Source organism: Salmo salar, chromosome 24, assembly GCF_965601325.2.
Source record: "Salmo salar chromosome 24, fSalSal1, whole genome shotgun sequence".
NCBI lineage: Eukaryota > Metazoa > Chordata > Actinopteri > Salmoniformes > Salmonidae > Salmo > Salmo salar.
The window spans coordinates 37830729-37847500 of record NC_138314.1 but is presented as its reverse complement, the minus strand read 5'-3'; the positions used below and the strand labels follow the sequence as shown (position 1 = coordinate 37847500).

Below are 16772 nucleotides of genomic sequence, written 5' to 3'. Positions count from 1 at the left end.
CGTCAGGGCACTCACACTGCTCTTTAATAAGCTTTACGTATCAACCACAAGGCCTTCGTCAGGGCACTCACACTGCTCTTTAATAAGCTTTACGTATCAACCTCAAGGCCTTCGTCAGGGCACTCACACTGCTCTTTAATAAGCTTTACGCATCAACCACAAGGCCTTCGTCAGGGCACTCACACTGCTCTTTAATAAGCTTTACGTATCAACCACAAGGCCTTCGTCAGGGCACTCACACTGCTCTTTAATAAGCTTTACGTATCAACCTCAAGGCCTTCGTCAGGGCACTCACACTGCTCTTTAATAAGCTTTACGTATCAACCTCAAGGCCTTCGTCAGGGCACTCACACTGCTCTTTAATAAGCTTTACGTATCAACCACAAGGCCTTCGTCAGGGCACTCACACTGCTCTTTAATAAGCTTTACGTATTAACCACAAGGCCTTCGTCAGGGCACTCACACTGCTCTTTAATAAGCTTTACGTATCAACCTCAAGGCCTTCGTCAGGGCACTTATGAAGTGTGAACCATTTTGGGGATGTTCCTCTGTGTAAAGGAGAATAGTGTGATTTGACGTGGTAGTAGGTCCCTCCATGATAAGAAGTGTACAATGTTATCAGGTTTGGGTAGGTAGGAGGGTATGGTTCAATGTTATCAGGTTTGGGTAAGTAGGAGGGTATGGTACAATGTTATCAGGTTTGGGTAGGTAGGAGGGTATGGTTCAATGTTATCAGGTTTGGGTAAGTAGGAGGGTATGGTACAATGTTATCAGGTTTGGGTAGGTAGGAGGGTATGGTTCAATGTTATCAGGTTTCGGTAGGTAGGAGGGTACGGTTCAATGTTATCAGGTTTGGGTAGGTAGGAGGGTATGGTACAATGTTATCAGGTTTGGGTAGGTAGGAGGGTATGGTTCAATGTTATCAGGTTTGGGTAGGTAGGAGGGTATGGTACAATGTTATCAGGTTTGTGTAGGTAGGAGGGTACGGTTCAATGTTATCAGGTTTGGGTAGGTAGGAGGGTATGGTTCAATGTTATCAGGTTTGGGTAGGTAGGAGGGTATGGTTCATGTAGAGGTAGGGAGGGTTGCTGCAATCGTCTCAGGAAGGGAACTGAGTTCATCAGCAGTGGTGACACTAATGACTCACAGGATGTCACAGTGTGTCACTTCCTCTTTCTAATGTGCTCTGCGCTGTAGGTAGCTGTGAGCCGAGGAGACTTTCAGGGTGGGTCCATTGTGGGGCCCTGACAGCCCTGCTTAGCCCAGCAAAAAGAGCACAGACTGACTGATGGACAGATCACAGAACCAGAGTCCTCCCAGTCACCCTGACAACACCGGAGAGAAGAGAGAGAGAGGAGAGTGAGAGAGAAGAGTGAGAAGAGAGAGGGTGGATGGGAGGGAGGGAGGGAGGGAGGGAGGGAGAGAGAAAAGAGAGAGAGCTAGAACGCTTTCATATTTTTCTAGCACCATGGGTACGAGTCAGTCCACGTGGTCGCAGGTCTGGGCTAGTCAGATGTGGGAGAAAGGCCAGCCCTCTGCCGCTGTTTGCAGAGCAATGTCTGGAAAAAGGGGGGTCACCATCTTTGAACAAGCTCTCCTCTTTGGTAAAACAAGAAATCGGGGAGCGACCTCGTCTGCTGGGCAAGAGGGGCAGAGTCTAACCCACGAGGAAAGGTGCAAACACACTGGGAAACATCCTCCACTCTCCACCCTGTCCTCTCCTCTCCTCCGCCCTGTCCTCTCCTCACCTCCGCCCTGTCCTCTCCTCTCTTCTCCTCCGCCCTGTCCTCTCCTCTCCTCCGCCCTGTCCTCTCCTCTCCTCTCCTCCGCCCTGTCCTCTCCTCTCCTCCGCCCTGTCCTCTCCTCTCCTCCGCCCTGTCCTCTCCTCTCCTCCGCCCTGTCCTCTCCTCACCTCCGCCCTGTCCTCTCCTCACCTCCGCCCTGTCCTCTCCTCACCTCCGCCCTGTCCTCTCCTCACCTCCGCCCTGTCCTCTCCTCACCTCCGCCCTGTCCTCTCCTCCACCCTGTCCTCTCCTCCACCCTGTCCTCAGCTCCACCCTGTCCTCTCCTCACCTCCGCCCTGTCCTCTCCTCACCTCCGCCCTGTCCTCTCCTCACCTCCGCCCTGTCCTCTCCTCAACTCAACTCCGCCCTCTCCTCACCTCCACCATCTCCTGTCCTCTCCTCCACCCTGTCCTCTCCTCCACCCTGTCCTCTCCTCCACCCTGTCCTCTCCTCAGCTCCACCCTGTCCTCTCCTCAGCTCCACCCTGTCCTCTCCTCAGCTCCACTCTGTCCTCTTCTCACCTCCACCCTCTCCTCTCCTCACCTCCACCCTGTCCTCTCCTCACCTCCACTCCGTCCTCTCCTCACCTCCACTCCGTCCTCTCCTCCACCCTGTCCTCTCCTCCACCCTGTCCTCTCCTCCACCCTGTCCTCTCCTCAGCTCCACCCTGTCCTCTCCTCAGCTCCACCCTGTCCTCTCCTCAGCTCCACCCTGTCCTCTCCTCAGCTCCACTCTGTCCTCTTCTCACCTCCTCCCTCTCCTCTCCTCACCTCCACCCTGTCCTCTCCTCCACCCTGTCCTCTCCTCCACCCTCTCCTCACCTCCACCCTCCTCACCTCCACCCTCTCCTCACCTCCACTCCGTCCTCTCCTCACCTCCACCCACCTCCACTCTGGTCCTCACCTCCACTCTGGTCCTCACCTCCACTCTGGTCCTCACCTCCACTCTGGTCCTCACCTCCACTCTGGTCCTCACCTCCACCCTCTCCTCTTCTCCACTCTCTCCACCCTCTCCTCTACCCTCTCCTCACCTCCACCCTGTCATTTCCTCATCTCCAACCTGTCCCCGCCTCACCTCCACCCTGTCCCCTCCTCACCTCCACCCTGCCCTCTCCTCACCTCCACCCTGTCCCCTCCTCACCTCCACCCTGTCCCCTCCTCACCTCCACCCTGTCCCTTCCTCACCTCCACCCTGTCCCCTCCTCACTTCCACCCTGTCCCCTCCTCACCTCCACCCTGTCCCTTCCTCACCTCCACCCTGTCCCTTCCTCACCTCCACCCTGTCCCTTCTTCACCTCCACCCTGTCCCTTCACCTCCACTCTGTCCTCTCCTCACCTCCACCCTCTCCCCCACCTCCACCCTGTCCTCACATCCACCCTGTCCTCACATCCACCCTGTCCTCTCCTCCACTCTGTCCTCACATCCACCCTGTCCTCTCCTCCACTCTGTCCTCTCCTCTCCTCACCTCCATCCTGTCTTCACCTCCATCTTGTCCTCTCCTCTCCTCCACCCTCCCCTTTCCTGGCATGGTGTCATTAGGTACAATTTGCCCAGCGTCGTCTAGGTTTGGCCGGTGTAGGCCGTCATTGTAAATAAGAATTTGTTCTTAACTGACTTGCCTAGTTAAATAAAGTTAAATAATAAAAATAGGTTTCAAGGAGAAAATCAGCTAGGGACCTGTTAAACTCATGGCACACACCCAGATCAGATGGGGACTTTTTCATGCTGAGAAATTATGGGGAAATAGAACAATGGCTGAAGTACAATTGGAGATTCCAGCACTGACACACAGGTCAAACACAAGCTGAAGTTGAATCATTAAACACATGAAACTGAATGAATATAAAGAGAACCAGCCCCCCCAAAAAAATAAACTGTCTGCAGTAGCGGGAGATTCCAGCATTAACCCACCGGGTCATTCTCTGGGGAGGGGGGTGGGGGGTTATGGGAATAGAGGAGTGAGTGCCAGCATCTCTTCCTCTCCCCTGACTTTCTTACACCCTCCGGACTGGCCTCTGACAATAACACAGGCCTTGTGAGGAGGCTCTGACGTCACAAGCCTGCTTATTGGTTTACTGTGGCCTGTGTAATGAGAAGCAGACCCTATGTGTCACTGCTATGAGCACAATGTTCTCCTTAAGTTAACAAAGTAAAGAGTCATGAACCCGCTGTTAAGCAACTACCTTTCCTCCCCTCTCCCCCCCTCTCTCTCCCTCCAGAATAAATACAACGGTCTGTTGGATCGCTCCAGATGGAAATCCTTAAAGCAGAGTTGATGTGGAAGTGCACATTGCTGGACAGGATATCCTGTATTACTCACATCTATGATCACCTAAACACCTCCTGACCGTAGGGATAAACTTCAGTGTGTGTCAACAGAAAGCAGAATACCACCAAAAATGTCACATAGGAAGACAAAACTTAAAATCAGTGGCCTTAAGTAGTCCTGAGTGGTGCAGCGGTCTAAGGCACTGAATCTCAGTGCTAGAGGCGTCACTACAGACCCTGGTTTGATCCCGGGCTGTATCACAAATGGCCGTGATCAGGAGCCCCATAGGCGGCGCAGAATTGGCGCATTGTCGTCCGGGTTAGGGGCGGGTTTGGCCGGGGTAGGCCGACATTGTAAAATAAGAATTTGTTAATAACTGACTTGCCTAGTTAAATGAAGGTTAAATGAAGAAAAAAATGTAATAAAAAAATGATCATCAATAGATTTATATGGCACACAGACACCCCCCCAGACACTCCCCATAAATAATACTGCAGAGGGCCCCCGAGGGCCCCACCACCATCGCCTATCTGACTACGTAATGCATGCCTCTACTGCAACGACTGACAAGAATTATAGTCAAAACACTGACGTACAAATCCCATTAGTTTGGGAGCAATACGAATTTGAATTACGTAAGAGAGAGAGAGACAGGTTGTACGTTTAACATGCTCTGAGTTTGAGTAGTACGTGATATGCTAGCCTTGGGATAAAATACAAAACTGTGAGCCGTCAATTCACCACATGGAGGAGTTATGTTAGATAGGATACACCGAGTGCAACGTCATCAGAGCGCAACGTAATCATTGTTGTCTATCAACAATGACAAGCCACCGGGGTCTGACAATCTGGATGGAAAATGACTGAGGATAATAGCAGACGATATTGCCACATCTTCAATTTAAGCCTACTAGAAAGTGTGTGCCCTTAGGCCTGTAGGGAAGCTAAAGTCATTCCGCTACCCAAGAATAGTAAAGCCCCCTTTACTGGCTCAAATAGCCAACCAATCAGCCTTTTACCAAACCTTAGTAAACTTCTGGAAAGAAATGGTGTTTGACCAGATACAATGCTATTTCACAGTAAACAAATTGACAACAGACTTCCAGCATGCCTATAGGGAAGGACATTCAACAAGCACAGCACTTACACAAATGACTGATGATTGGCTGAGATAAATTGATGATAAAATGATTGTGGGGGCTGTTTTGTTAGACTTCAATGCAGCTTTTGACATTATCAATCATGGTCTGCTGCTGGAAAAACATGTGTACGGCTTTACACCCCCTGCCATATTATGGATAAAGAGTTACCTGTCTAGCAGAACACAGATGGCGTTCTTTAATGGAAGCCTCTCCAACATAATCCAGGTAGAATCAGGAATTCCCCAGGGTAGCCATTTAGGCCCCTTGCTTTTTCAATTTTTACTAATGACATGCCACTGACTTTGAGTAAAGCCAGAGTCTCTATGTATGCAGCTGACTCAACACTATACACATTAGCTACTACAGCAACTGAAATACTTAACAAAGAGCTGCAGTTAGTTTCAGAGTGGGTGGCAAGGAATAAGTTAGCCCTAAATATTTCTAAATCTAAAAGCATTGTATTTAGGACAAAACATTTACTAAACCCTAAACCTCAACTAAATCTTTAATAAATAATGTGGAAATTGAGCAAGTTGAGATGACTAAACTGCTTGGAGTAACCCAAGATTGTAAACTGTCATGGTAAAAACATACTGATACAGTAGTAACTAAGATGGGGAGAAGTCTGTCCATAATAAAGCGATGCTCTGCCTTCCAACACTATCAACAAGGCAGGTCCTACAGGGCCTCATTTTGTCACACCTTAACATCTGTTCAGTCGTGTGGTCAGGTGCCACAAAAAATTGCAATTGGCTCAGAACAGGGCAGCATGGCTGGCCCTTGGATGTACACAGAGAGCTAATAAACTCAGCAAAAAATAACGTCCTCTCTGTCAACTGCATTTATTTTCAGCAAACTTAACATGTGTAAATATTTGTATGATCATAACAAGGTTCAACAACTGAGACAAACTGAACAAGTTCCACAGACATGTGACTAACAGAAATTGAATAATGTGTCCCTGAACAAAGGGGAGGGGGGGGTCAAAATCAAAAGTAACAGTCCTCACCCTCCGATTCAACAGGTCCCAGACGTGCTCAATGGGATTGAGATCCGGGCTCTTCACTGGCCATGGCAGAACACTGACATTCCTGTCTTGCAGGAAATCATGCACAGAACGAGCAGTATGGCTGGTGGCATTGTCATGCTGGAGGGTCATGTCAGGATGAGCCTGCAGGAAGGGTACCACATGAGGGAGGAGGATGTCTTCCCTGTAAATCACAACATTGAGATTGCCTGCAATGACAACAAGCCCAGTCCGATGATGCTGTGACACACTGCCCCAGACCATGACGGACCCTCCACCTCCAAATCGATCCCGCTCCAGAGTACAGGCCTTGGTGTAACGCTCATTCCTTCGACGGTAAACGCGAATCCGACCATCACCTCTGGTGAGACAAAACCGCGACTCGTCAGTGAGGAGCACTTTTTGCCAGTCCGAAGACGATCTGCTGTCCGTCCTGTCTCCCTGTAGCGCTGTCTTAGGCGTCTCACAGTACGGACATTGCAATTTATTGCCCGGACCACATCTGCAGTCCTCATGCCTCCTTGCAGCATGCTTAAGGCACGTTTACGCAGATGAGCAGGAACCCTGGGCATCTTTCTTTTGGTGTTTTTCAGAGTCAGTAGAAAGGCCTCTTTAGTGTCCTAAGTTTTCATAACTGTGACCTTAATTGCCTACCGTCTGTAAGCTGTTAGTGTCTTAACGACCGTTCCACAGGTGCATGTTCATTAATTGTTTATGGTTCATTGAACAAGCATGGGTAACAGTGTTTAAACCCTTTACAATGAAGATCATTTTCATGAATTTTCTTTGAAAGACAGGGTCCTGAAAAAGGGTTGTTTCTTTTTTTGCTGAGTTTATTAATAATATGCATGTCAATCTCTACTGGCTCAAAGTGGAGGAGAGATGGACTTCATCACTAGGTATTGACATGTTGAATGCACTGAGCTGTCTGTCTAAACTACTGTCATACAGCACGGACACTCATGCATATCCCACAAGACTTGCCACAAGAAGTCTCTTCACAGTCCCCGAGTCCAGAACAGACTATGGGAGGAACACAGTACTACATAGAGCCATGACAACATGGAACTCTATTCCACATCAAGTAACTGATGCAAGCAGTAAAATGTTATTTAAAAAACAGATAAAAAAAACACCTTATGGAACAGCGGGGACTGTAAAGCGACACAAACATAGGTACAGACACATGCATACACATGGATTTAGTACTGTAGATACGTGGTAGTGGTGGAGTAGGGGCCTGAGGGCACACAGTGTGTTGTGAAATCTCTGAATATATTGTAGTGTTTTTAAAATTGTATAAACTGCCTTAATTTTGCTGGACCCTAGGAAGAGACAGCAGCTAATGGGGATCCATAATAAATTCAAATACCTAGGTGCCCTAAACACCGAGTAGACACAAGAGAAACATATGAATACGAATTTGATGACAAACTGCCAGTGGTGGTGAGGTCAGGGAGGGAAACAGAACAAAGTGATGAATGTTCGGGAGGAAGTGTGTGTCGGTGGTGAGCGAGTTATGAGTTGAACATCACATTTTGGTTTGTTCTACGTTTGTATGAGAGATAAGGGCTCCCGAGTGGCGCAGCAGTCTAAGGCACTGCATCTCAGTGCAAGAGGCGTCACTGCAGTCCCTGGTTTGAATACAGGCTGCATCACATCCGACCGTGATTGGGAGACCCATAGGGTGGTGCACAATTGGCCCAGCGTTGGCCAGGGTAGGCCGTCATTGTAAATAAGAATTTGTTCTTAACTGACTTGCCTAGTTAAACAAGGGTTATATTAAAATAAATAAATACAATTAGTCTTGTCCAGGAGGCAGAACTGAGCTATTTCAGGTCAAAATTGGCTATATTGTAAAAATCTATGAAACCAAAAATGTGCTTTTTTGGTCTTAATTTAAGGTTAGGCTTTATAGTTAGCAGTAGGCTTAAGCTTAAGCTTAGGTTTAACAGGTTTAGGTTTGACAGCTAGTGACCTCTCTGCAGAGCTGCCTCCAGGGCAAGATTGTTAACCTGCACATTTGAACGTAAGCTCATGAAGTATGTTTTCTTGGGAAAACAAGTCTGCATGTGCATCAGTGTGTGTGTGTGTGTGTGTGTATGTGTGTGTGTGCACAAGCGTGCTTGCATGCACGTAACTCACATAGACAAGATGACACACACACACACTGTAAGCTACAGCACTGTGCTTTATGGCAGCCCCTCTCTGATTACCCTGGGTAAATGGCAGCCCCTCTCTGATTACCCTGGGTAAATGTGCCTTATTGCCGCTCGTATGAAGAGCCCTAACATGGTTGACACACATGCAGCGCCGGGTAAATTTCCACTCCGCACAATCTTCAGTTGTCTTGCTGAGGGGAGGGCTTGTCAGTGTGTAGCATCGGGCGTCTGTCACCCCCCTGGTCAACTGGATATCATGACCCAAATATTAAACACCCCAAATAATGGCCACAAAGCAGAGAGAAAGAGAGAGAAAGAGAAAGAAAGAAAGAGAGAGAAAGAAAGAGAGAGAAAGAAAGAGAAAGAAAGAGAGAAAGAAAGAGAAAGAAAGAGAGAAAGAAAGAGAGAGAAAGAAAGAGAGAGAAAGAAAGAAAGAGAAAGAGAGAGAAAGAAAGAGAAAGAAAGAGAAAGAAAGAGAAAGAAAGAGAAAGAAAGAGAAAGAAAGAGAAAGAAAGAGAAAGAGAAAGAAAGAGAAAGAAAGAGATAGAGAAAGAGATAGAGATAGAGATAGAGAGAGAAAGAGAGAGAAAGAAAGAGATAGAGAAAGAGAGAGAAAGAAAGAGAAAGAAAGAGAGAAAGAAAGAGAGAGAAAGAAAGAGAAAGAAAGAGATAGAGAAAGAGAGAGAAAGAAAGAGAAAGAGAGAGAAAGAAAGAGAAAGAAAGAGAAAGAAAGAGAAAGAAAGAGAGAGAGAAAGAGAGAGAAAGAAAGAGATAGAGAAAGAGAGAGAAAGAGAGAGAAAGAAAGAGATAGAGAAAGAGAGAGAAAGAAAGAGAAAGAAAGAGAAAGAAAGAGAGAAAGAAAGAGAGAGAAAGAAAGAGATAGAGAAAGAGAGAGAAAGAAAGAGAGAGAAAGAAAGAGAAAGAAAGAAAGAGAAAGAAAGAGATAGAGAAAAAGAGAGAGGGGGAGAGAGAGAGAGAGAGAGAGAGAGAGAGACTAAACTCATCAACGGTGAGCGTGCGAGGCGTGTGTGTGATTTATTTTAGAATGCATTGTTTTTAATTATAATGACCCAACCGAAGCAGGGTGGGCGGGTTGTCCACTTTGTCGCTTCGCTCAATTAGAACGTGTCTCTATTTTTGTCTTTTGTCACTGGCGCTGTATTCACACAAAACAAAACAAATATTGTCATTGTGCACTTTTTTTGGAGCTCATTTCAACTGGAAGAGGTAGCTAAGGGTTGAGGCTTTACCATACATGCTACATTAGACCAATTCATCCACTTATGGAAACAACATTGCGATCAGCAAAGGCGATTGGAGATATGGACTATCCTGCTAGCATACAGTCACTGCTCTGCCTGTCCCTTCCTTTCCACCCACCGCGCTCTGCTTGCTCCACCCGCCCGCTTCTGGTGAGTTTTTCACTGGAGAGTCTCTAGTAAAATGTTAAGGTACTCGTGTCTCAGCCAGAGGCTTCATGTAGACCTCCTCACACCTCCAAATGAAAGTCAGGCGAATCAGCACCCAGAGGACTGCACACAGGATGAGAATGAGAGAGAGGAGCTGAGAATGAGAGAGAGGAGCTGAGAATGAGAGAGAGGAGCTGAGAATGAGAGAGGGGAGCTGAGAATGAGAGAGAGGAGCTGAGAATGAGAGAGAGGAGCTGAGAATGAGAGAGAGGAGCTGAGAATGAGAGAGAGGAGCTGAGAATGAGAGAGAGGAGCTGAGAATGAGAGAGAGGAGCTGAGAATGAGAGAGGAGCTGAGAATGAGAGAGGAGCTGAGAATGAGTGAGGAGCTGAGAATGAGTGAGGAGCTGAGAATAAGAGAGGAGCTGAGAATGAGAGAGGGGCTGAGAATAAGAGAGGAGCTGAGAATGAGCGAGGGGGTGAGAATGAGAGAGGGTGGTGAGAGGGAGAATAAAAAGGTGGAGGAAGGTGCTTACTGCTGCTGGAGGAGGGAAAATAAATGTTCCAATCAATTTCCCAGGCCCAGAGGGTTGAGTCAGTGAGTCATTGAGATGCACCTCTGGTCAGCCTGATACCACAGAGTGGATCAACAGCTGGTACCTTAGAGACCCTCTAAAGAGGATGAGCCCTCAACCCTGACCCCTAACCCCTGGCCATCTGCCAGCAGCATAGGACAAGTATGTATATGTGTATAGGTAATGGGATTGTACACAGTGGAGCAACCGCTGATTTTGGGGTTTCAATCCTATTGGTGCATGAAGTTGGATGAACAGAAGTGTTGTGGTGGTGGGTGCTTTATTCCAAGAGATTCAACCTCATTGAACCCTTCGACTGTGTCAAAGTTCAAACACACAGTGTCAAAGAACTCTAGGTCAAACTCTACACTGCTAGTTATCGGAAGATGTGGAGTTGATACTTCACCCTCTTCAGTTGTTTCAGACATGACCATTTAGACTTTGTTCATTTGGGTTTGCAAGTACAACTGCATTAAACAGAATATGTATAGACAAAGAAGTCCCGACCACAGACAGTCAAGCAGACCTTCAGCTATGAAGGGCACACAACCGAGCAAGTCTTCACCCAGGCCTTGACCAGAAGGCCAAACACCCCTACACATACCTACCTACCAGGGTCTACCCAGGTCCACCAGGGTCTACCCAGGTCCACCAGGGTCCACCCAGGTCCACCAGGTTCTACCCGGTTTTACCAGGGTCTACGTAGGTCTACCAGGTTTTACTGGGGCCTACCCGGGTCTTAATAACGTACAATACAGTATGTGACAAGGACAGGACGGAATTTTCCATCCAAAACCTTTTAGGTTCAGGGGCTCCACTTGGCAATAAAAGTGGCGTGACCACGGTGTTTGGCCCCATGAAGAACCAGGTTTAGTAGAGATCTGTGTTTGTCTGTCAGGCACTGGGCACCAGTGGAAAATTCCCACTCCCACTCACAGGTCTGAAGGATCTGAGACACTCCTCCACAGTAGCCCCCCACCGGCCACATTTCTCTTTCACCGCCCTAACGGTTAACGGCAGCCGTGGTTTTTATGGGAAAGGGCCCAGGGGGATTGTTTTGTTGTCAGGGCTAACAGCCTAGTCCGTAAGGTTGTGGTGTCTGTCCAGCCCTATGCACAATTCTTAGAAAATATCTGGTGACATCTGTAGCACCTGTTGGGGGGGGGGGGGGGGGGGGGGTACGTGTGTGTGGGGGGTACGTGTGGGTGTGTGTGTGTGTGTGTGTGTGTTTGAGTAGAGTGGCTGCTGACCTATATGGCAAGGCAAATTGATCTGAATAGAGATGGATGCTTCTATCACTGGTTTCAAAAGTTTCTCATTAGTGTAAATCTTCCCACACAGTCAGAATGTGCTAATCAGCTCACTAAGACCCTGACAGTCAACAAAAAGGCCAGGGAAACTAGTGATGTTTGTACCACTCAAAAGCCAAATGGCCAGTATGCTTGCATGAGAACATCGATCTGGACCGGGAAAGACATGTCGGTGTTGTGTGGAGATTCAGAGATGGGACAATACGGGGGGGTCTTCATACCTGTGTCCCAAGGCAGCCTACCATCATGTGGGTGAGCAATTTGGCAGCAAACATGGGGAAGCGAGAACACAGCAGGTGGGAAACGATGGCCAAGACGAAAGCTGAGGATCAGACCAAAAATAAATGCTTTGTCATTCCATGTCAACCATAAAAACCCATGTTTTATACTTTAATCAAAAATGCTTGTAGTAAGACCATCTAAAACCGAGTGGGAGCGGACTGTAGGACGGGAAGAGGCCCGAGCGATATCCAAAAGGAACAACAGTGATGAGGCAGACAGAAGAGAGAGAGATAGAGAGAGAGAGATAGAGAGAGAGAGATAGAGAGAGAGAGATAGAGAGAGAGAGATAGAGAGAGAGATAGAGATAGAGAGAGAGATAGAGAGAGAGAGAGAGATAGAGAGATAGATAGAGAGATAGATAGAGAGATAGATAGAGAGATAGATAGAGAGATAGATAGAGAGATAGATAGAGAGATAGATAGAGAGATAGATAGAGAGAGAGATAGAGAGAGAGATAGAGAGAGAGATAGAGAGAGAGAGAGATAGAGAGAGAGATAGAGAGAGAGATAGAGAGAGAGATAGAGAGAGAGATAGAGAGAGATAGAGAGAGAGAGAGAGATAGAGAGATAGATAGAGAGATAGATAGAGAGATAGATAGAGAGATAGATAGAGAGATAGATAGAGAGATAGATAGAGAGATAGATAGAGAGATAGATAGAGAGATAGAGACCGAGAAACAAAGAAAGATGGATATAGTAGAAACGAGGACTGAAGGCTAAACTAGGTGTACTGAATACCTAAAGAGACTCTTCATCCATACTGTACCTGAGATGCAGATGAAGCCTGAGGCGTAGAAGGCTTCGTTGTAGGAGGCCAGGGAAGCCATCTGGGCGTGGGCCGTGTACACAGACAGGTGGGAGCATGCACACTCCACATAGTTCCCACTGTCATCCACTACTCTGCAGAACTGCCCATCTGACAGCCAGCTAGAGGAGAGGGAGAGAGAGAGATAATACAGGAAGTAGTCAGCCTTAGGAAGTTCATATGAAGTTCTGATTGGAACATCCAGCTGTGTAGTGTCTCTGCTTGATTGGTTGCTCCGATGTGTCCACTCTCAGATACGTTAGGGAACTCAGAACATTTCAAAGGGTGACATGTATGACAAGATAAGAGCATAGAACTTTTTTTTTCCTTATGAAAATGAAGTTCATTTACTTTGTGCCTGACAGACAAGACTGATTGTCCTAGTCATGACCGCAAAGTCCATGACAAACTTTAATAGACCTGCCATCAGTGCAGTGAGACAAGGAGGAAGTTGAACAGGCCTCTCTGTTCCCCCTCAGGATGACGTTATCAACGCTGTCGTCTGCTTGGTTATCTGGGAGATGGATTGTTGAGACCGCTGCTCCACGGGCCAAACCAAACCGAAGAAATCTGCTTCCTGTTACAGGCTGTTCAGCCAAGAGTCCCACTCTGGACCTCCTCCGTAATGTTCTTTCTAACACACTTCTGAGGGGCGGGAATGTTTGGGAACTTGGAGCAGAACAAACTGGAGCAGAACAAACTGGAGCAGAACAAACTGAACCCTCACAGACATCACAGAGCAGTCTAGGTCAGACCAGAGATCATCTATATCCAAAGAAAGAGGTCATGGCTGGACAGAACCTGATCCCTGAACTCTGACCTCTCTGCTAGAGGCTGACCTGAAGTGTGAGGTTCACACCTACAGAGCAGACTTGAGAAGAAGGGGGAGGACCCTTTAACTCACCTAGGTGATTGTGTCCTACAGTCATTTCGCTCACACACCACATTATTACATGGGTTCAAGTTCAGGATAGCAACAGAAATGTTGAGAAATATACGTTTTGGGGAATTAATAAAAAACATAGAATGTGTGATTAAGAATGCTCTGTTTGTTGTGCTAGAGCTACATAGTACTATGTGAAGTAAAGTAACTGGGTATAGGAGGGGGGTCGTACCTCTCAACAGCCTGGCTCCACAGAAGGCACAGAGACTGGCCAGGTTTGACCCTCAACCCGGGGGTGTGGATACGGTACACCACCTCGTTACCCTCAGTCAGGGGTCGTGACCCTCGGCCCTGCAGGCTGGCAGAGAACACCTACACAACCAGAGAAATACCATTACAGTACAGAGTGAGATGGAGCTGGCCCGAAACACAGATCTGAGGTCAACTTTGTGCTTTTCCTATTATTGTTCAACTAAGGATTGGGGAGGGGTAAACTGATCCTAGATCTGTGTCTACGGTTGCTACGGACAAACACTATAGGTCTTTATAGCTGTAAAGACCTAGTGGCAGAGACCTGACACAGAGCTTCGGTGGAACAACACTGCCCCCTGCTGTTAACACCAAGCACTAAGGTTCCATTTAGGAATACATTTTCAACTGTAATACCACAGGTATTCTCCTGTAACTTGATATTTATTTACCTTTATTTTACCAGATAAATGGACTGAATGAGAGAAAAAAAAATACTTTTTACAATAATGACTTGGGGAAGAATTGCAGAGGGCACCCATTTCCAGTATAGTTACCCATCAGTCTGTAAGTGATAATAGTTGTCATGGTGTGGCTTTGAGTGTATGTGGGTCTGCTTGCCTTTCCGTTGAGCGCGGTGGTTTTGTCGGTGAGGAACCAGTGTTCGGTGCTGTACTCTGTGAGCTGCACCCGGCGGCAGGCTGAGGGGGAGATGGTGCCAGTGGGCAAGGCTGGCACCTCCAGGAGGTTCTCTGGCAACTGAAAGGTGTCTGAGTTCTTGCCTGTGAACGTGTGCCCGTTGATCTGGGTAGGGTACCAGTGGTAGGAAGAGATGGAAATGTAGGCACAAGTGTCCAGAATGGTCCTCCCCCTTTAAAAATACCAACAAATCACACTCTTATGTAACTCATCTAGTCTTCTTTTTAACAGTGGGAAATGTTGATCCATTCTATATTTTGCCCCTCAAATAAGACATCTACTATAATAACATAGTCAGCGGCAGAAATAATAGACAGCAATACTCTTGAGTTTTTTTTACCAACAATCCCCCATGGGGCAGGACTCACCTTTGAGCCTGTGCTCCACACTGGCTGTGTGTGAGCAGGGAGAAGGCGAAGCGCTCGGCCACCTCTGCCAGTTGGCTCAGGCCCCCTGTGTCGACTCGGCTGGGGTTGGCCATGGCACACAGTAGGTCATAGGTCAAGCCACGGCTGCTGTCCGCAATAGGGGTGCGCTCTGCCTCCGTAAGCACCTGGCCAAGCAGAGAGAGAATCTCAGTTTGTGTTTGTGCAGAATTGGAGGTAATTATGACTAAGACAAATATATCCAATAATCTGAGAGCCACCTATTAAATTCACACATGCACAGTACCCTGTGGGTTCTGTAACACACGCACAGTACCCTGTGGGTTCTGTAACACACGCACAGTACCCTGTGGGTTCTGTAACACACGCACAGTACCCTGTGGGTTCTGTAACACACGCACAGTACCCTGTGGGTTCTGTAACACACGCACAGTACCCTGTGGGTTATGTAACACACACACAGTACAATGCAAACACAGACAGGCTAGGTTTGCCTCTCAGTAAGTGTGTGTGGAAGCTCTTAAGAGTGATGTCTCTTTGAACCTCCCATCTCTCTGATCTCTCAGGATCATGTTAGTTCATTCCTAGTGTGGTGGTGACATTAGCCCCAATCTGCTCTCTCACATTGTATAGACGGGTTGGTTGTTTAGCAACAAAACCGACCCGTGCGCAACTATGGGGCTAAACAGAACGTTTTGGCTTAGATTGTTGACAACATGTAAACTATATTTCATATCCAATGTTTATTGAAAACATAAATACATTTGCACAATGAGCGCTTGTTGACTCTTAAATACATTGTTACAGTTGTTGGTTATTAGCTAGAACATTTTTGCCATATTAGCATTGACATGAAATCAGTCAAACACCTCAAAACTAGACACGGTGCGAAGAACACGATAAAACTAGCTGAAACGAGTCACCTACGTGGCACTTTCTTGTCATTGTTGGTAGCTATCTGGCCATCCAGAATCACGGACGTCTGCCCCACTGAAGCGTGTGCATCGTTTTCGTGACATTATCAGCTAACCTATCTATTACAGAGCAGACTTGGCTTCAGGCTGATGGATTGTGCTGCTTTAGTCAGACACTAAGTGACAACAGAGACCTTTTAAAAACTCATCTGTAGATCGGTCATCGTTTTGTACTGGGACAAAACTCACACACAGGCACACACATATGCAACACACACATATGCAACACACACTAGACACACACAACAAAAAAACTGAACTTTTAATAGCAAACAAAACAATTTGCAGAAATACTAGCTCCTCCTTCTCCCCCCCGCTCCCATTCCCTCTCACCTTCCCCAGTGCATCCAGCACAGCAGTCAGTTGTTCTGGTGTGAGCTGTGCCGTGAACTTGCTGAGCAGAGCCTGGAGCACCCTGTCCAGTATGGTAGTGTCCAGAGGCTGCTGGAGCTGGTCCAACAGGGCCCACACAGCCTGGGCCTCTGTGCCCGACACCAGGGTCACGTTGGCCAGGCCGTACTCAGGGTGCACCCTGGCCCCTCCACTGGCCCCATACAGCTCCACGTGAAAGCGCTTCGGTGGGGGGTTGGAGGAGGCCTGGTCTGGGGTGAGGGTGATGTTCAGCCCTATGCTCCTTTGGCCCAGGTCAAAGGTCAGCTGGCCCTCTTCTTTCAGAAAGTCCATCCCGGCCACTGCAGGCCAGATCAGGGTGGGGCCTACTGCCTCAGCCCGAGGGACTTCCTATTGGATGACAACGAAACAGGAGTGTGAGGTCACAGTAGGATAGAAAGATGGAGGGAGTTGGGAAAGAAGACAGA

The 16772-nt window shown here is 47.6% G+C and overlaps 1 protein-coding gene across 1 annotated transcript in view; it reads right to left on the bottom strand.

Moving 5' to 3' along the window:
- The window catches only part of LOC106585809 (adhesion G-protein coupled receptor V1), a 236869-nt gene that overhangs the window by 94743 nt on the left and 125354 nt on the right, over nucleotides 1–16772 (bottom strand). Inside the window, exons 78-83 of the mRNA XM_014172457.3 lie at nucleotides 16288–16695; nucleotides 14963–15147; nucleotides 14517–14766; nucleotides 13879–14018; nucleotides 12725–12885; nucleotides 11899–11999 (exon numbers count right to left, since the gene is read on the bottom strand). Of these exons, the coding sequence (XP_014027932.3) occupies nucleotides 11899–11999; nucleotides 12725–12885; nucleotides 13879–14018; nucleotides 14517–14766; nucleotides 14963–15147; nucleotides 16288–16695 (1245 nt within the window). The remainder of the gene's footprint in view (nucleotides 1–11898; nucleotides 12000–12724; nucleotides 12886–13878; nucleotides 14019–14516; nucleotides 14767–14962; nucleotides 15148–16287; nucleotides 16696–16772) is intronic.